The 20,651-nt window shown below is 36.6% G+C and overlaps 1 protein-coding gene across 1 annotated transcript in view; it reads left to right on the forward strand.

The window, feature by feature from the left end:
• PCSK1 (proprotein convertase subtilisin/kexin type 1) overlaps nucleotides 1-13,573 on the forward strand; it is a 28,713-nt gene extending 15,140 nt beyond the window's left edge. Inside the window, exons 8-14 of the mRNA XM_062599052.1 lie at nucleotides 980-1,192; nucleotides 2,434-2,534; nucleotides 3,400-3,633; nucleotides 5,142-5,299; nucleotides 7,685-7,818; nucleotides 9,523-9,684; nucleotides 11,224-13,573. Coding sequence (XP_062455036.1) covers nucleotides 980-1,192; nucleotides 2,434-2,534; nucleotides 3,400-3,633; nucleotides 5,142-5,299; nucleotides 7,685-7,818; nucleotides 9,523-9,684; nucleotides 11,224-11,586 — 1,365 coding nt within the window. The 3' untranslated portion in view covers nucleotides 11,587-13,573. The remainder of the gene's footprint in view (nucleotides 1-979; nucleotides 1,193-2,433; nucleotides 2,535-3,399; nucleotides 3,634-5,141; nucleotides 5,300-7,684; nucleotides 7,819-9,522; nucleotides 9,685-11,223) is intronic.
• The last annotated feature ends 7,078 nt before the right edge of the window (nucleotides 13,574-20,651 follow it).

The raw sequence follows: 20,651 nt of genomic DNA on the forward strand, positions 1-20,651 counted from the left end.
TCTATATAATTTCTATAAAATTCTATTTTCTATAAAATTTCTTTATTTTTAATATTTTAAGTGCTGCATGTCTCTTGTCCATTGCCCAAGTAAGATCAAGTCTTGTCTGAGGGAGGATGGTAAAAATCTGAATCTCTGACTGCTGTTTGCAGTGAATATGTATCTGTTAACACTGAAAAGACAAGCTTTTGCTCTTCACATGAAATGGATTTTCTGCTGAAGGACTAGCACAGTTTAAGACAGAGTATCTGATATTTATTTCATCTAGGATAGCTGTGATGGTTTACATGCTGCTGCATCATTCCATTGTCAGCAACGATTATTAGTTGTCACTACCTCATTATACACTGGAGACCAGAGCAGGGAATGAAAATGGTTGTGTCCTGAGACTGATGATTGCTGGCCCACAATTTTTTAAGGAAAAAGAGTTTTAAATCAGATGCTTACTGATTTGCAGTTGCTCAGGAAGTGAATGCCAAACAGTGAAAGGCTTCATTGCAAAAGAGAGTTGTGTGGAAAACTCCTTTCATGGATCATTCATACCACTTACTCATGTTTCTGTGATTACAAAAAATGTGATTGAAATAACTCCTAATGAATTTGCCATTTGTTTAAAAAAAGATGATTTTTTCCTAGAAATTCTTAGGACCAAACATTATTTTGTAGAAAAACTTACCTATTAATCACAGCTTTTTTTTACATCTAAAAGTTATTTTGAGGAAAGTTGCTGTACCTGGAACACTAAATCTAGACTAGATAAACTGAAAGGTATTACTATAAGGTGTGAAGTAGGATGTATCATCTAGCCAGTTTCTTCCATCTCGGTCTTCTACAGCGCATATGGAAAATTGTCCTCTTCCATCTGAAAATGTTTGAGATATTATGCTGTCATTTTTGTGGAGAGAGGTAGTTAAGAACGTATTTCGGAGACTGAAAACTCTTGTCTTCCTTTGGTAATCACTTCTTTCATTTCCTCCAGGGCCGAAATGGAAAAGGCTCCATTTTCGTATGGGCTTCTGGAAATGGAGGTCGTCAGGGTGATAACTGTGACTGTGATGGTTACACTGATAGTATCTACACTATCTCCATTAGCAGTGCTTCTCAACAAGGCCTTTCTCCCTGGTATGCAGAGAAGTGCTCTTCAACTCTGGCCACAGCATACAGCAGTGGGGATTATACTGACCAAAGAATTGTAGGTTGTTTTTACCAGATTCAGAACATACATAGATATGTATTGTATATGAAAATAATAAATAAGAGCTTTTATATGCCTAATTTCAAGTGCCTGCTGTACTTGTTTTACATGCTTAGTACTTCCATCTTAAGCACTGGGGAATTAGAAATCCGAAAAGTGCTTTTGTTCCCAGAACATCCTCTACTGTGAAGCAATGGCTAAGTGACAGTGGCAATTATATCAGTATGCTGAAATATTCTGTTGTTTGGTGTGACAGAGGTCTCTGCATCAAGTTTGTTATGGTCCCATTCTTCAAAAAGAGCAGATCTCATCTCCTGAAGAGAGCAAGGTCCCAACCAATGGGTAGGAGCTGATACAGAGTTAATAGGATTGTAGCATTAAAAAAGTAAGAGAGCTTTAGAATATAAGGACCTCTGGTGTTCCTTGCCATTCTACTGCTTACCTTCTGTAAGATTTTCAGCTCCTCCATTCCCACTGATGACAGCCACAGTGGTGCTTCTGAACTTGTAAAAGGTACTTAGCAAATGAACAAATTAGTGCCTTCTTTACCCTTTGAAGAAATACTTTGTCCTAAAGTAATTTGCTGTTGATAAAATAATGTTCAAGGAGCTGTATTCTCTGTTCTGCTCTGGCTGATGCTAATTTTACAAAACACTACATGGATGGGGATTAAAATAACGTCATTGCAGGTTAGTCAAAAGATTGGTTCTTCCTAAATGGCTTCTCGTTTTAGCTGAGATATGAAGGTTTCAGCGTTCCCCCTTTCCCTCTTCAGATATCTGGGCAGATGATTTTGGTATTTCATTTTAAAATAAAGCACATGCTTCATTGCAAATTATAGTTCTTTTGCAGAAGAGGGAGAAGAACACTAGTACTAATCCTATGAGTAATTTTGAAGCATGCAGTAATTTTAAATGTTCTAGACCCAACACAATGATATGTTTTTATGATTCACCAGTAAGCCTGAAACACTTATTGTGAAAACTTAGAATAAAGTAAGATGTTCAGTGTGGGAGTATTTTGTTCCAACACAAAGCATTTTGATACAAAAATTATAGTTGATGTAAAAAGAGTAGATGGAAATATGAACAGATTTAAACATCCATCACTTAGTCTTCTGGTGAGGAATGTATTAATACGCACTGAATAAAGGATACATGGTTATGTTTTTGAGCATAGATAATACTGTATTTACCACTGTTTTTCACGCATTTTTTTTTTCATTGTTTGCCTATCAGACAAGTGCTGATCTTCACAATGAATGTACAGAGACTCACACTGGGACCTCTGCATCTGCACCACTGGCAGCAGGAATTTTTGCTCTAGCTCTGGAAGCAAAGTAAGATGTCCTAAAATTACTATTGAAACTCCTTTGTCTCTGCCATCCCACTGTCATCCCCTAAATGCTATATATCTAAAAGTGGCAGCGTCTTATGCTGCAGCTCCACTTTTTGTCAGTCAGATCTGCTTGGTGTGATGACAAAAATAAGCAGCTGCTTGCCTCAGCAACAACCTAGCAAAGCAGGGCCAACACGTGTAAGAGAGGATGAGCCAGGGATTTTAGACTTTTTTGTGCAATGGCAACAATTGTTTACTGAGTACATTAAAGGTGGTGAGGCTGCTCATGTATCAGGAGAAAATAATTCGTGGACAGTAGGTTGCACAAGTTTAAGTGAAGTCTTTATTCAGTTTGCAGAGCCTTTGCTGCTGGTGATGCAACCTAAAATGAGAAGTACCCAAGCTGGACTGTCAGGGCAGGCTAGGGCTTAGACTTAGTCCTATAAAGATGTGTATTCAGCTCCCTTTTCTCTTGCATTTCTTTGACATAAGCCAAGAGAAATACTGAGGGCTATATTTTAAAGGGTGTAGATAACCCCAAACAGAATCAAATACCCAATGAATTTTCAAAGTTAAGGTCCCACAAAGAGTGGTAGGAAATGTCAGCTTTGCTGGATACTTATCTTTAAATGTCTGAACAATTTTGAAGAATTGGGCTCTAGTCTTGCTAGGTGTCAGCTCTTCATTTAAACAGAGTTACTGTCTGTCTGAAGAAGCACTGTGAGGATAAGCATATGTCAAGCTCTTGGTTTTAATGCAAGTGTGTGCCATATACATTCCTAAACATATTCTATTGCAGACTAAAAATTGTGAGAAAATTTGATAGATAGTGCTGTAAAAATTAACCAAGAACGTTTTATTAACAGCCCAAATCTAACCTGGAGGGATATGCAACACTTGGTAGTCTGGACCTCTGAATACGATCCACTGGCTGGCAATCCAGGATGGAAAAAGAATGGAGCTGGACTCATGGTAAACAGCCGATTCGGATTTGGATTACTCAATGCCAATGCACTGGTGGATTTAGCTGATCCTGAAAGATGGAAAGGACTACCGGAAAAGAAGGAGTGTATTGTCAAAGACAAAAGCTTTGAACCGAGGTAAGAATTTGCATTAGCAGTAGCTAATCTTACATCAGATTGCATCTGTTTTAGTAAAGCCAGAAGAGTAGTGTTTTGCACAGATTGTTCCGAGCCAGACTACAACCAAAAGGTTTCTTTCTGATTTGTTTGTTTTATGCCTTACTGTATTCCTCAGGAGTCCAGGGGCAGGCAAGCAGCATTTGTCATCTTATTTTTGCCATTTAGTGTGAGACTGGTGGAAATTACTACTATGTAAGCTTTAACAAAGAATAAGATTATTATGTCTGATTGTGCAGCCAGTGTATGTATGGAGGATACTGTGAGACTGTAGGTGGTCAGATAAGATGTGAAAGTTTATGCTGCTATCAGCAGTTGAAGAAAAGGCTACCAAAGTCTCCCATGGACCTTAAAAAAAAAGTGTAATTGTTAGCAATTTTTTCTGTGCCATACATAGTACTTGTTGAAATTAGGGTCATATATTGAGCTTTAGTCACATTCATAGCACTGCTCTTGTGAAATGCAAGCATCTCAAAGACCTACTAGCCATCACAAATGCTATGATTGTATTGAGCTTAAACTGAGTTCAAAATACAGGTAAATTATAATCAGTCATTAACTTGGCTAGTCAATAAGGATCTTTACAAGTATTTTGTCCCCACATAGAATAAATACAGTTATTTCAAAGCTACAAATTATACTATGTAAGTGCACAAAAAATCTTTCTGTAGAAACATTAGAACGTTGTGGAGTGTCACTGCATGGTAACCAATTATTTGTCCTATTTTATTATCAATCTGTTTTTATGCTCCCTCTCCTGCACAATCTGTTATTTTTTCTTTTCAATTTTTTTATTAAATACAGTCGTGATGTATGTGATACTTACTGTTTATGTATTATTACGGCAATTCTCTATCTTACATTAGAAAACCAAAGATCCCAAGATCCTGAATTCTAAATATCTTATGTGGAGATGTAGATAACCAGTTCTCATCAAAATTAATGGAAATTGTTCAAAGTAAGCTAGGCACAATATTCCAAGAGGGTACTGAAGGTGTATGCTTTTTTTCCTAGGAATGGAATTTACTACAAAGGATTAAAAAGAGTATGCCTCCTGCAAAATTTAGCTCCATGATAACAGCTCTTCTGGAGATTTCATTGAGGCAACTAAATTGTAAATCTAATACAGCCATGTGAAACAGCTGACTGCAAATACTATTTTCTGTATTTCCTGGGGATAAGGAAGTGTTGACAGAAACCCTCAGTTATCAAATTTGCTTGTTTGTTTCTAGTGTGTGTTGCACAAGTCTAGCTTATGCAGCCCCTGGAACTTGGTCCACTTTAGTATTATTTGTGCTTTGAGGACTTACAGGGTTTTTACTGGAGCATTCAAAAAAAAAGAAGAAGAATGCAAAATTTGTTCTTGCTTCTTCTTCTCCTGTAGTTCTGATATGGGTGTCAAATGTGTCACACAATACGGAATCAAAGAGTTTCTGTAAGTAACCAAAGAAATTCTGTAATTTTGCCAGATTATTAAGAGCAAATGGGGAGGTCATCATTGAAATTCCCACAAAAGCCTGTGAAGGTCAAGAAAACTCCATTGCATCACTGGAGCATGTGCAGCTTGAGGCAACAATTGAATATTCCCGTAGGGGTGATCTTCATGTCACCCTGGTATCTCCATCAGGTAAAAGAGGAAAAGAAATATGTTGTTTCTGCTGTGGTAGTGTGTAAAATATATTTCATTAAAAGCTATCAGTTTGCTCTTCACCTGATTAAAAGTAGTTCAATACATTATTAGACAAAACTAGTCACTTCTGACAGGTAAGTGTGAGTACAAAGCGTCCTGGAATTAGACAACTGATTCTCTGAATCCTCTTCTCTGCCTTTTTATGTTCAGTTATTTTTGTAAATAGAAGTTGGGAAATCATTGCTCAAAAAATGAGGGCATCATTTCTAATACCTTACATTTTAGACACAGGACATGAACACTGCAAAGACTCAGAGTTCCTGACAGACAACAAATTATAGTTTGATAGTGCTTATCTGCCTTCCTGTGCTCTGGTGAACTAATGGAAAACTGAGGAAATCTGCTCCCTAGATTTCATATAACTGTATAAACTCAGTGGTCTATTTAAAAACACATCTCTGCTAGGCACCTTAGTACCCCTACACTACATGTGCTAGAATATGGCAAGTTACCTGACAGTACCCTGAAATAACAATATGAGGAGAAGAAGAGCAGAATGAGTATAAAAAATTTCATAGAGAGTAAGATTTGTAAGATCAACAGACATTATTAGGAAAAAAAAAAAGATATCTGTTTAAAAATTAGTATAATTTACTAATATTAAAGCTAATCTTGTAATTCACAGATAATAAATTACTAGAGCCATGTTCACATCATTATTCCAGGACTTTACTAGAGAACAAAGTTAAGGTGTTATATATGCTATGTATTTCCAAACCCTACCTGTCTGTGATTCCTTTCAAGTTTCATCTTAATTCTTCCTTTTCTGAGCTTACCTTTTTTGTTACGGGAGTAAATAGATGGAGGTAGTAAATCCTGAGGCATTTGATGGAGATGACAGGAACAGTAGTCTTCACTCCACTTTTCACTACCAAATACTGTTCTACTGCTGATGTCTAGGAATTATGCTGAACCTCAGTGAAACACTCCTTTTGAAAGACTGATAATAGTAATATCTTCTCATGTCCCTATGTACTCCTGTGGGTTTAGTTGAGGTAGCAATAGTTGGTTTTACTGTCTCTACCACAGTGTCAGGTTCCTATCATGGTTAAACTGTTCTTTCCCTTCGTTCTTGCAGATTTTCCACTTTTCTTAAAAATATTCTTACCAAATGCACGTTGTTCCTTTTCTATATTTACAGTGTTGTCTTTGAATGTATTTATAGCTTATGATAAGGCTCCCTGGGGCTTTCTGCTCTATTATGTAAATATAGCTCCCTTGCTCTCTTTTTATATGCAAACAAGCACAACAAGTCTCCTACTGTGCAGCAAAACCTCTTCTGCTGCAGAAATATTTTCTGAACTGCTGCATTTTTATAATAATAATAATGCAAATGCTTTTCACCCTGTTTCAGGCTGTAACAACTTAAATTCACTCACCCAAAAACATAACAATAATGAGCTTTGGTTTCACAATACTGTGTGAGATGAATTAACAACTCACTGATACTGAAAGGAGATGTCCCACTTCCTCTTTCTAAACTCTCTTACCTCTCCTTTCACTATTCCCCAGTACATGTTCCCACTCCCTTGATGCTTGTCTGTTTTCATGATAAGCCAGTCTAACTCATCAGAACAGCAGAAAACTAACCCCCAAAAAGGTGAGAAAGGAGGAGAAAGAACAAGGATTATGAAGTGGGAAAGAGAGTAAAACATCCTCCTTTTGATGCCCACAGAAAAATTATTTTGGCTTAGTCATTTCATAAAAATATGTTAATTTGTACAATCTTCTTTTTTTTTTGAGTATTTTCCTCTCTGCTACCATGCCTATTTCTTAAAAATGTGATAGTCACCTTTCACACATTCTGAGCAGTAATCCAGGTTAGCAAGTTAAATTGTAACACTCAATTTCAAAGGATCCTGTAATTTAGAATTAAAAGAGCATTTAAATGCAGCAAACAAATTTAAGACAGATATATCTATCACTGGCTCTTGAAAATGCTGGTTTGGCTTAGCAACTTCCAGCTCAAAAATTCCCTAAATTGCTCATTGCTGGAGAAAGACTGGCCATGTATGATATGTTTTTTAAGCTTCTTTATGAGCATCTACTACTGGCTCCTTTTAGACACAGGTTACTAAGCAAAGTGTACCTTTCTAATGTGACCTAATATGACGGTTTTTATGCTCTTTAAATACTGCTACAAAAAGAATTAAAGTAACCAGTGATCAGAAATAGCATTTTTCCAATTCCACAAGCTCAGTATTAAATACTGTATATTCCAGGTTACCTCTGCATGCACGATATAGTCTGTAGGCTGAGTAATCTGAAAAATAAAAGATATGGATGAACAATTACTTCTGTTGATTTATTGCATTAACACAGGGACCAGCACTGTCTTACTGGCTGAGAGGGAGAGAGATAAGTCTCCTAATGGCTTTAAGGACTGGGACTTCATGTCTGTTCACACATGGGGAGAGAACCCAACAGGTACCTGGGTATTAAGAATTACTGATGTGGTAAGTAAATCTGTATGTTAAATAGTGAAGTATTTGGAAACTAACATAAATAAAATGATTGCTAGCCACTATCAGGTATCTTGAATAGAGAGCCTTCTCATTAAGCAGACTCCCGCAGGACTTTGTTTAAAGTAAATATCCATCTATTTAAAAGATTAGACTGGTTCCTCTGAAACACACAAAAAAGATAGGGCCAGACTTTCTTGTTCGTTACCTAAACACAAAACCAGCTTCATTTCATAATAATAATTTCATAATAATTTCAATAAAAGTTCATGCCTATATATTTTTCACGTTATATGTCACTGAGAGAAATCACTTAATATAATTTTCTGTGATTTGTGGAGTGGAGTATGCAATACAATTTATATATGATTAATTACAAATTAAGTCTTTCTGCAGAGAAGAGCATGGGATAGATGTAGTCTCTTCTTAGTAGTTGTTCATAATTTTCATTAACTCAGAACCTTTGAAGTAATGAATTTCAGGTGACCTTAGAGAGCTATTCTGCTGTATATCTTTCCCTACCTTCTTTTCAGGATAATTACTGCTTTAAAGATTAAAGCCAAAAAATCTACAGATATAAAGTAAGTATATTTACTAAAACCACCTGGGGGTGTGGATTACAACAGTGAGACACCAGAAGAAGCTGTTTGACAGGCAACTGAAAAATCATCCTCTTCAAAGAGAGAGAGTGATCAGGCTCACTCACCTCTGGAGAGTTTCAATTAAGTTGTCTGTTAATAAGTTTGTCATTAGGGGTCAGATTCTGCCAAAAAACTGAATGCTTCCTATCAGACACTGAGCCTTCAAACCCTATTGGCCTCAAATTGTAAACAGCACGATAATGCCAACTACTGAGCAGATGGACAATACAGTAGAAGTAAATATTATTATCAACAGTGTAGTGTTAATACTGTGGGCTTATAGCTAACCCCATGGTTACAAAAATCCTGCTCTTTGTAACTAATATAACACTTTTTTTTGGAATGTGGTTAAGAGCATTTTATTTGTAGTTACCTCTCTCCTTCCATTTTCAAGTGAGAGAAGTTCCTGAAACCTACAATAAACATATGTAAAACTCAGTGGAAGGTTTCTTCAGAAAACAAGCTTCAGCAGCTATCTTCAGTAACTCATGTTTGAGCAAAAATTATGATCAGAAGTTTTGGTAAAAGCAAGTTTCAGCATTCTCCATACTTGTCTCTACTACTTTCAAGTATTTAAATATTGTCATCAAAAGTAATCTATAAAGTGTTTGTTACTCACCTCCACAAGCTGTGTTTCAGATTACTGCTGTACATCAGTCAGCATGGAATATTATTCCAAATGACTATTTCAATGGCAGCTTTTGTTGTGACATTGCCAGAGTCTTGCTTAGTGAGCAAACCCAAGAACACAAAATACTGGTTCAGTAATTTTGGCATTCTGTGTTGTGATGAAATTTCTTTGATGCTCACATGATTCAATTATAATTATGTTGCATTAAAATATGAATATTTGGATAGTCAAGTCCTTATATTAAATTCCACCTCTGACATATTCTGTTTCTAATGTCTTTTGGTGCTTATAAAACATTGTCTAAATTTAAACATTGAAAGCCCTATAATTTATTTTAGTGGCTTCTGTCCACCTTAAGATCAAGTATCCTCTGTTTCATCTTCTTACTTCTTGAGAACCTATGCTAATGCCATGCTTGTCTTTTAGTCCAGAAGAATACAAAATGAAGGGAGAATTGTAAATTGGAAATTGATTTTGCATGGTACTTCTACCCAACCTGAACACATGAAGCAGCCACGTGTGTACACATCCTATAATGCCGTGCAAAATGACAGAAGGGGAGTGGAAAAGATAACAGATCTTGTAGAGGTAGTCACATTAATTTGCTTCCTTATGTATTTTTCAATTTATAAGAAAACGATATTTTTTCTGATAAGAAGACACATATTCATTCTGTGTTCACCTCCTCCAGCCCTTAACCACATTTAAGTTGTGTGAGTATTGTGATTTTGTCTGGGTCAACAACTGATAGTTTCTTTAGGCTCTGTTTTCTTATACCAACATCCAAGGGTTTTAGGATGTTAAGACGATATTGATACTAAGCTGTGAACTCAATATCTAATGCAGTTGAAGGGTACAATGAAGGAAGACTATCCCTCTAAAAGATGCACTAAATCCATCATAATTCCAGTGAGAGCAAGTCTCAGACCCCAAAGGAGCCTGCCTGTTGGAATGCTTCCAGGATGTTTGGAATGAAGTTTATAACAAATGACAACACAGAGGTCAGGGATTCACTGATTCAGAGGGTTGCAGTTAACCATATCTGTTGTTTCTGGCTCCTTTTTGACCCCTTCTTTACCTTTGAAGTAGTGCTTTATGGAAAGCAAACCTTTTAGGCTTCTGGGAGTAGTAGTGGGTTTTTGGATGCACATGATGGTAACATTGTTCATTTTCACAATGCTCAATTATCTGAAGATCTTCAGAATACTTAATCATATGGCATCTGTTTCTCTCCCCATTAAGTAATTAGTGTGTCTGTAAAATACAGAGGAAATGTCCCTTCCTCAGCCAGTTGAGGAAGGAGAAGATTGAAGAAGGCTTGAGGATGGTCTTCAAATACATTAAAAGCCAGTGTGCACAGGCATGGCAACTGTGTGCAAGAATGTAGTGCTGAAGTAAGGTAAAGCTGGATTTGGGGCACTGTAGGAGAAGTTTGGTGAACATAGTAAAGCAGCTCAAGATAAAATTAGTATTCAATTAGAAAGAATCTCAGTGGAAATGAGGAAGCTATGCAAGCACATGCTGCTGTGTCAAAGTGGGAAGTATAACAGACAGTGCTGAAATGAGACCATGCCTCTTGGACTTCTCTATAAATCTGTATTTGTCATTAATCTTTCCACTGATACATGTCATGACTGCTAGTTAGCCAAACTTCACTGTCCCGTCTCAGGTGAAAAGTGCAGAACAGCATCTCCAGAGTAGATTATATGGAAGCACAAGTTCAGTCCTTTTCACAAGGGTTTGCACCACATTTAGTCACCATCACCACTTCATGCACTTTCTCTATTTAGACAACTGGGGAGCTGTTCTCCTTCAGTGCAGCTAAGCATATCTCTAAGTCTGGGAAAGATCAGTCTGTAAAATGGCATGCTGTATCCTGCCAATCTGAATTTATCCTAGAATGTGAATTTATAACTTCCTAATTATTTAGGAGAATTGATACTTTATACAATATAGTTCTTTTGATAGTCAGTTTTGTTATATAATGATCTAGTTCTTTTCTAGATGCTAGTGACTCCTGAATGGAAAAGTAGTGGGTATCTGCACACATGCACACATATTCAGAGCAATTCTGATTCCAGGCAATTTTTCATCATCACTTAATCTTTATACTGTTCTGTATTCTAGGACCATACCACACAGGAGTACCTGAGTGAAAAACTCAAAGTCACAGAAGGTGCCAGTAGTAGCAGTGACAAAACAGAAGACAAAATTCCATCAGAGGCTATGCTACACTTACTACAAAGTGCTTTTAGCAGACAGATGGCTCAGAAGCATCTGCCAGAGAAGACTGCAAATGAGAAGTTAAATATTCCTTATGAACACTTCTATCAAGCTCTCGAAAAGTTAAACAAGCCCTCCCAGTTAAAAGACTCAGAAGAAAGTCTGTACAGTGACTACGTTGATCTTTTTTACAATGCCAAACCATACAAGCATAGAGATGATAGACTGCTCCAGGCCTTGGTTAATATTATAAATGAAGGAAACTAAACTATAGGGTATGGTGCTGAGTTGGAAATATTCATGCTCCCCACCTCACCTCCATAGTTTTTTTCAGAAGTCTGTTGTATGCTCTAGTTGTGTGATTGCTGCTTTGATTGCTTCATGTTTAACACAAATATCAAGGAAGAGGAAAAAATGGATGTGGGAGGATAAGGCAGTAAACTGCCTTAGTAATAGCTTTTTTTCAGAGCCTTTATTCATTACCATCAGAATAGACTTGCCCTCTCAGGCATGAAACACAACAGTATTCCCCTGAAAAAAAAAATCCACTAATGCTCTATTAAAAAAAAAATCACATTATTTACTCTTCCACCCTATTCCCTTAGCATGCAGTAAGATTCAAAACCTGAATTACCAAGCAGTTTTGAACTGAACTGCCAAAGCTATGGGAGGTACTTTCATCCCTGGATTTGTAATAAATGTTGCAGTCTTTCTTACACATGGCATATATTCAAGATTTAAGACTGGCAGCCAGTACCGCTTCTGTCACAGTTTTTTTGTTCCTTTTCCAAACAATGCAACCTTCTGTCTTCTAGGAAAGGAGCAGCTGTAAAGCTCGAGTTGAGTTGGAGCATTGCAGGAAAGTGCCAACCAGTCATTTACTATCCATGCCTGGAAAGAAGCTTTAGTCTAAGCACACAGTAATGAAGTTATTGCTGAGTTAGGGTGCAGGCAAATATATGCTAACATAAAGGAGCCCCAGTTGAGGCATCCCAGACCATGGGATGACATTCTTGCCACTTAATTTTAATTAAAGTGAAGTAAGTGGATTGTAAGCCTATTCTTTGTAGGCTGTATATAGTTAATGAAGACAGAGGCTCCTATAGATAGCATTTCAGAGCACTTCACTAGTTTTTACACTGGTTTTAAATTATCTGCTGGAGTACTTTTTTTTTTTTGGACTATATGAGTTTTGGGGGACCAACTTCCTACCTTCGGAGCCTCAGTTAGGTTTCTGAAGTTAAGTAATATAAACATGTCCTGAGATGTCTACATGCTCAGCAGTCAGGACAACAAAACTGTCCTTTCCTTGGTCAATGGCCGAAGTGGTATAGAAAAGGGAACTATTTCTGCAAAGTCCACTTAAAGACTAGCTGTTGGAATGTCTGTGGTGGATTGTAACATTTCCTAAATATTTAGCAAGTTAAGGGAAAGTGGTTGGGGGAAGCGTTGAGATACAATATCAAGAGAAAGGAGTAAGAAGTAGAAGGAAAGACTGCATGGGATGTGGAGGAGGAAGAAGGAAAGAAGGAAGAGAAAGGAAGTAGAGGCAGCTATGAGGGAGCAGCAAGGGCAGGCTGCTCCCTGACAGTAGCAGTTTTAGGAAAGAAAAAATGGAAAGTGAGATAATAGAGGAAAATGTGTTGCAAAGCCTGTGATGAGAAGAAAAGGGGTAATAAAAGGAGAAAGGACTCAGAGAGGTCTATCACCCTCTCCCAGGTGAAAAAAAAATCAAATCTGGAGCAGAATGATATCAGTCCAGTCAATTTGTTAGAGAAATAGTTTTCCACACATGCCTCTTTAAAGTCAAAGTCAATATTGGCCTATTGCTTTGTTTGTAATTAAAAAACAGTATAATGTTGGACAGTCAGAAATTTAAGGGGATTTAGATCAAGGAAATAAAGATTCCTAATGGAAGTAAAAATGCAGTACCTAATTGCAGTGCTAAAGATAATCTGAATAAATACTGACTGGATTTTACTTTTTTCTCTTGCTCTCTCTCTCCCCCCCCCCATATCTATCTATATGATATCTAGATATCTATCATATTTTCCAAACATTCCAGAAATACTTGTTTATCTTTCACTATCCCATTAAATGATGTGAGTGTCTGTAAAACAGAAGTTTAACATTTTGCTGATAAATCATCACTTTAGACAGTGATTTTTTTCAAACTTCACACTAAATCTTGCAATTTAAAACAAAATCTGTTTCCTGTAACAGTACTTAGATCTTACTTTATGGATAAACAGGACAGCCTAAAGACAACTTTGAAATTTGTCTTACCGAATTTAAGGTTTGAAAATCTCTGCTTATTCATTCATTCTAATGGTTTCATGCCAGTCTTGGGCTTAATCTGCATTTTTGCCAGCTTTGGATAAATTTAGCTTAGCTGATTTGAAGAATTCTTCCATGTTTCTGTGCTATTTTATCATACTTCAAAAATAGCAATTCTGAGATTGAATGTGTCTTATACCGAATCACTCCTTCTGTACTAAGTAATTTGCTTAGAACAAGAAGTGATAAAAAATACAGAAGTCGTCCAAATCAGAAAGCTTTCTTACGCTGGCCCTTCAACACGCAAGCTTTCCGGCAATTTATAATTACTGAACAAGCAAAATGTTAAAATTTCTAATTGCTGCTATTAGACATTGAGAGCACTAACATATTTCCACTGATGTTTAATTTTCAGAATTGGGAGTTATTCTCTACAAAAATATTCCTATACGGTGTGTTAGGATGAGCTGTACTTCTGTGCAATGAAGCTTAGAGGCTGCTTCCCTCAGAGAACAGCAGTTTTAGCCAGTCATCAGTCAGGTATGATCAGGTGAGGAAAGTACTAGCAACAGTCAATTAGCCCTTGAAAAAAGTACTCCAATTAAACAGGGGAAAACATAGAACTCTCCTTTGTTTTAAGCTCAGTTCCCATGTTGTAGCCAAAGTTTCATCAGAGGACAACCTTAAAGTCTCTCTTTTGAATGTTTCCAACCCAGAGGAGATTGTACAGGAGTAAATTATTTTTATTGTTAAGTCTTTCCTTGGTACCTGTGTGGGTTTTGTGAAAAATGTAAAAGGAAAAAAAAAAAAAGTTTTCTCTCAGAATTTTAAATTATATTTTCTTTACAGGTATTTATAATATAGCAAAGATTTTATTGAACAGACAGAATTTTAAAAGGCGTAATAAATTATATTAAAGAACCAGATTTTTCTTGGGAAAGAGACAATTTCATCTAATAAAGGTATTTTTTAAAAGGCATGTTCCAACAGCAACTGCAACTGTATGTGATGTGATGTTAAAATTTGTCTAGTAGCATAATACAGTGTGTTAGCAGAGCTCAGAGTGTGTGGTCTTAACCTTTGTAAAGAAAACAATAAGCTAAAGTCAAGCCAGTGACTTGAATTGACTGGGAAATACAGTTTAGAATTAAAAGTAAAGGCTTGATAAAGTAAAGAATGGTTGGGTGGAGAAAATGTGTAATTTATTTAAAACAAGGAATTACAGAGGATTTCTTCTCAAGAAGGAACACTACAGTGCTTAGCTTTTGTGACCAAGGTCAAACAAAGTTTTGCAGCTGACGTCACTAACTGCAGTATTTGTCACTATAGGTTTGAAATACAGCACTCTTCTGCCTATTTCACCTAACGGGCATAAAGGTATTGGAAGAAGTATAAGTAAATAACACAGAAGAATGAGTCAAGGAGCTTACATTAAATATGCAGATTTTGTTGTCTTGCATCAGAACAGTAGCAGTTAAAATATTTTTTCCAACTATGCAGGTTTCACAATAGTAAAGAAACAAGCCCTTATATAACATAAATGTAAACAGTTATGGAGAAATGTCTCTTTAGGGGAAGCTGTTTGCTAGTCTGTACAGAGGAACGTATCTCCTGTTCTGGCTGTCTCTCAAGCCTCTGTAGTGCAAGGAAAGGAAAGGCCTGTGCCTACGGGCCTGTGTCTAAGCAATTGCAGAGAGTTTAGGGTGTTGTGTGGGCCGCTCTAACTTGCACTGGTGCCCAGACAAGGCCTCAGAGATGTAACTTTCTCCGTGAAACTTCCCCTTCTCTCACTGTCACACCAAGAGGATACCATGCTCAGGTAGACATGGAGCTGCGATGAACAAGTCTGAACTTTCCAAAGTTTTAAATTCTGTGGTTTGAAGATTTATTGACTATTCATATTTAGATTTAGTTTGCTTCTCAAGTCTCAGGTAATTACTGCTTGGTTAACAAACCTGCCTTAAATGCTGTCTTGAAATTTAAAACATTTTTTTGCTTTAAATAAGCTTCAGATCCATAGCCAAAATACTTCAGATAAATGTGTGTAGAAAATACCTTTCTCAAGTAGCTAAAAAAACCGTAAATGTACATACAAGCAATATTAACTGACTTTCACACTAACCAGTGGAGGTTCTCTCAAGTCAGCTTGATTTTTAAATGTTGTATTGAGTTTGAACTTCCTAGCTTTAGCCTTTTTGAGTTACCTAAGCACAGTTTCTGATGAGATGTGTATTGTAGCTCCAAACTCAGAAAATCAGATTTCAAAACATTTGTCATCTTTTCTACCTCCCCTAAAATATTTTCAAGCTGAAAATAATAAGTGTTTTCAATATAAAGAAAACTAAAGAGAAAAGGTACCTTAGAAATATGTTAACAGCTTTAAAATTATATTAATACCAGAAATTAGGAGTAGGTATAATCTGTTTATGAAAAGAGCAATTCATGGGAAGGGGAAATATTTGAACTTTGTTTATGAATCATTATATAGCTTATGTACAGATTCCAAGTCCACAGAAGTGACAATCATGCTTAACTCCATGTGCATAAGAGTAACGGAGTGTTATTACAGCTGAGCAATTCCTTCTGCAATAGCAAACTAGTGATGTTTTCTTTTTCAAATATTACAAACCTAAGGAAAACTGGTCTCTAAATTAGCTCAGCTCTGAAAATAGTTGTACTCTACAACTTTTAGAAAAAGTCTTTCTGGTCATTAATTTGCAACATCACTTTTGTGTTTATGCAGATGCAGAACACCTACACAGACTAAAGCCTTTCTAGATGATCAGATCTTTCCATTCAGAAAACCCATTTCCAGAGCTCTTAGGAACTATCCAGTTGTAACAATATTCTGGAAAGGGCCAACTCTAGAAATACATATTTTGCTCTGAAGCGGTTGGTAATATTTATGCTTACAGACTAAAAAGGCTCAAACTCCAGTCCTGCTAGGCACTCATAAAATAATGTCAGTAAACATTTTTCTATTTAATAGCACAAATACTCATTAAAAATATTACTTCTGTCTTATTACAGTTTATGAGGATAATGTGACTAGAAAGAACAAGAAATTTTGCTTTCAACAACACAGTAAATACCCATTGGAAAAAATAGGTCAAATACGTTCAAAGTTCCACTAAGATACCAGAGAAAAATAAATAGATAATATTATGTGGATAAAGGTAGTTATCAGGAAAATAGATCTTAATGGTTGTATTATTTCAGCTATTTGACTATCACCAATCAAATATAGCTGAGCATATAACTCTTTCTTTCTGGTGTCTTATTCTTTCTCCCAAACAAATGAAATGATTGTTGTTTCATGTTGTTCCATTTTGTTTGACTATGCCTGTATGTTATCAGTCAGTGTTTCATATCATAAACATGAAGCATAATGCAGTGCCATATATTCTGATAAGGAAATGCACTTAGAACTAAGGACGTGCAGCTTTACATATGCTGATTCACAAAGTGCTCATGTGAACCAGTCCTATGAAGGTTTTGCGAAGGATAAAGCCATATGGCAGCTCCATTAGATGTAGTGAATTAGTGCTGAAGTCCTACATTTAAGGACTAGTGAAAGTGTGGTGCACAGCATCACAAACATCCAGGAAGTAAAGACAGTATTCTGTGTGATTCACACATCAATAGGTAACTCGGTTATCTTCATGCTAATTCACAGTTTATAATAAACATATTAAAAACTTCGTAATTGAAAAAGATAGCTATTAATTTCTCATTTTTGCACTATATTTTAGTTATTCTGAAATGGTCACCAGTTACTTAGAATGGTCACCATTCTTGAATGAAACTTTTCTGAAAAATGCATGTAGATATTAACACTTGTTAATCAGTGACTTAACATGAGGCTCTCTGAAGTCAGTGCTTATACCTTTATATGAAGAGAATCTACATACACATTTACGTGATTCTGGATAAGCTCACTTTGATGGCAGACTCTTAGCAGGAATGAGGAAGGAGCAGCAGTAGTAATATGCTAGAACAGAGTTCAAAGCTATATATTTGCTCAGATTTTGCATCAACAGAGTATTGATAATGCAGCAGGGTTTGGTTGGGGCAGGGAGAAAGTGAGATTTCTCATCTGATAATTCTTTGAACAGCTGGGGTACATTTTGCCAAAGAATTCTATATTTCTGCAGCTGTACTGATGGAAAAATAGTCTCATAAAAAAATAGTCGTAACTGTGTAAGGGGCTTTGAATGGAAGGGTTAAGACAGTTAAAAAAATACTGAATTTGAATGGCAATATGTTAGTATTGTATCAGGAACTGTAAATACTAGATCTGAAGTCTCATTTGAAGACACTACAGTCAAAATTTCTGTTGAGGCTTTAAGCATCCGATTTGAAATTCTTGAGGGAAAGGTATTCATAACACTCTCATTTGAATATTTCTTTAGGTTTCTTTTAAAATTAGAGGAAATAGCTCCTTTAGAGCATCCAGAGGACTGAGCAGTTACCTTGAATCATGCTATGGAGAAGATGGTCTTGCTGAGTAGGTAGCAACTTACTTCTGAATCAGGTACCTAATTCAGATATTCAAATTCTGCATCTACAGTTAGGTAGTGTGAATATTCCCTTCATCTCTTCCCCTCCCTGCCTCCCGTCTGGTATTCAGTGGTGCTGAGCATAACTGGGCATGGCTGTTAAGTGCTTTTGAAAAAAACAGCCTGAAGCTGTGTCAACTTAGGCATCCATTCAAACTCCCATTCAGTGACCACTACAGAAAATTTTACAAGGATCTTCAATTTCAGTCCAGGATTGTTCTCTCTAAAGAAACGTGCAACCTCAGACTGCAGACAAAATTCACTGGGATGATGATTCTGTCTTTAATTTAGCAAGTAATTTAAGCACATGCTGCAGACCATATCAAACTATTAAACATGTACTCGATCTCACTCACTTGCTTAAATCATTCTCATGTACTGCTTAAGCATGTATCTGGGATTAAGCACATGATTAAGTGCTTGGCTGAATCCAAAACGATTGCTGCTCTGGAATCCTTCAGCCCAGAGTATGGGTATGTGATTTTAAAGTTCTACTTACTTAAGTTATTGTAAATGTCTGCTTGCAATTCTGTATTGCATCATGAGTCATGCCTGGATTTCCATACAGGAATTTCACGAAATGCTTACACTACAGTGTACTGGATCTCAACTAATATGGTGAATCACCTTCCTCTAGGAAAAGGCAGTTTCGCTCCTAGGAAGGGAAAAAACATTTACAAAGCACAAAGCAAGTCCTATGCATTGGGACATCTTTCTTCTATACAAGTTAGTTTCATATTGTTGCTAAACATTTTAGGTATTTAGAAGCTGTGTGACGTTAGTCTTCTTATGAAGTTCAGAGACTCCTATACATTTAACAGAAGGAGCTAGAGCATAACACTCTAATAAGTTATTTACTTTCATATTATAGTGCTGTACCAATGCATGCGGACTGAAGAACAATCTGAAGACAGATTTGCTGTTACTTACTTTGACATATATTTTTTATGACTCCATTGCCTCTATAGGCTTGTTCTAAATGTTCAGCTGGGTACTTGAGAAATGAAACTGGCCAAAGGTAATGTGAATCAGACATTGCCACACAGCAGTGGAGAGGAGGAGAAAAGAAAGAGATGGCAGACTGGAAACAGATTCAGACAAGAAAGAGTCGATTTTATGTATCTCTCATTTTCTTCTTTATCAAAGGAGTTCTCAGTTGCATTATCCTGGCCTTAAAGGACAAATTTTAAAGATCTTTCTGCTGTTCATGCTGATGAGTCAGATTTGGCTTGTTTCATACCAAAATTCATTGCTTTCTTAATCTTTCATATCTTCCCTTCATATCAGAATTCTAATTACAAAATCCAAAGGCCAGCATTTCCAGATACTCGAGGTTCAGCAGCTCTGCAGTTTGTGTTAATCACTTTAGTTCCTTGATTTCACCACTGTTTGTTACTTTATATCAAATGAGATCCCAAGCCATTGTCACATATTTAGGCACATACATGTACCCATGCTTACTTTTAACAATGCTCATTATTCACTTCTCTCAGCAAAGTCAATGGCAGTTGTGTCAGCTCAACATTTTGCACTTTTTTAAAAGCCTGTATATATCTAGCTGAAGCATCACCACAAAACGTTATTCTTGCAAAGGTGTGTTGATGGACACGTGTGTCATTGTTTAAAAGGACACACAAGGAAGTAGGGGCCTGACTCCCTTCATCTTTCAGTGATATTTCAGTCCTTAAATCCATTTGGATCTTTTTACACCCTAGCAATATTGCATCTGTCTGGACATATCCCTGTACGGATTGCTAAGTGTGGCTAGGGGATTGTTCACTAAAATGAGTGTAATCATTTTCTGTTAACACAAAGATGAGGCTCAACCTGCAAATGTCTTCTATTTGCCTGCATCTGCAGTGTGCAGAGTCATACAATTAGTTTCTTTGTGTGGGTGGAAGTAACGGTGGAAGAGGAAGAGATTTAATTTACTGCATTGCACCTTGCACATAAAAAAGGCTAATGTCTAGCTTACACTGTCTCCCTATAGGGTCTGATCAGCCTGTTCTTTCCAGATTCATAAATGGAGCTGATCTGCTCTCACTCATAGTTTTTATTAGGCAGTACTGTTGTCATTATGTCTGTTCAAAAGAAATCAGGAAACAGAGTTAACAAGGTCTTTGCTTACATTTAAATAGAAACGATCTACTTGCTTCAGGGAGAAACCTTCCTCACAATCAAACCTCAGAGACTGATTTAAGGTAGATTTTTTATTAGAATCTACCTGCATGGCAATGATCCCATGCAGTACAAGAACTTAGCAAAATATATCTTTTCCCAAAACCTGTGAAAGTTTGAGTATTTTTTGCAGTGTTGATAGAATCAAGCTAGTATTCTAGCTGGCATCAGCCAGAAGCCTAGCCTAGAACAGCTCAGCTCAGCCCCAGACTAAAATCTTCGGCCAGAATATCCAAGTAAAAAGTTATTTCTATCTGTTGATCTCCATTCTACCATCCAGTCATAAAACAGCTGAGATTTCATCTCCACTGGACAATG

Source organism: Rhea pennata, chromosome Z, assembly GCF_028389875.1.
Source record: "Rhea pennata isolate bPtePen1 chromosome Z, bPtePen1.pri, whole genome shotgun sequence".
Taxonomy (NCBI): domain Eukaryota; kingdom Metazoa; phylum Chordata; class Aves; order Rheiformes; family Rheidae; genus Rhea; species Rhea pennata.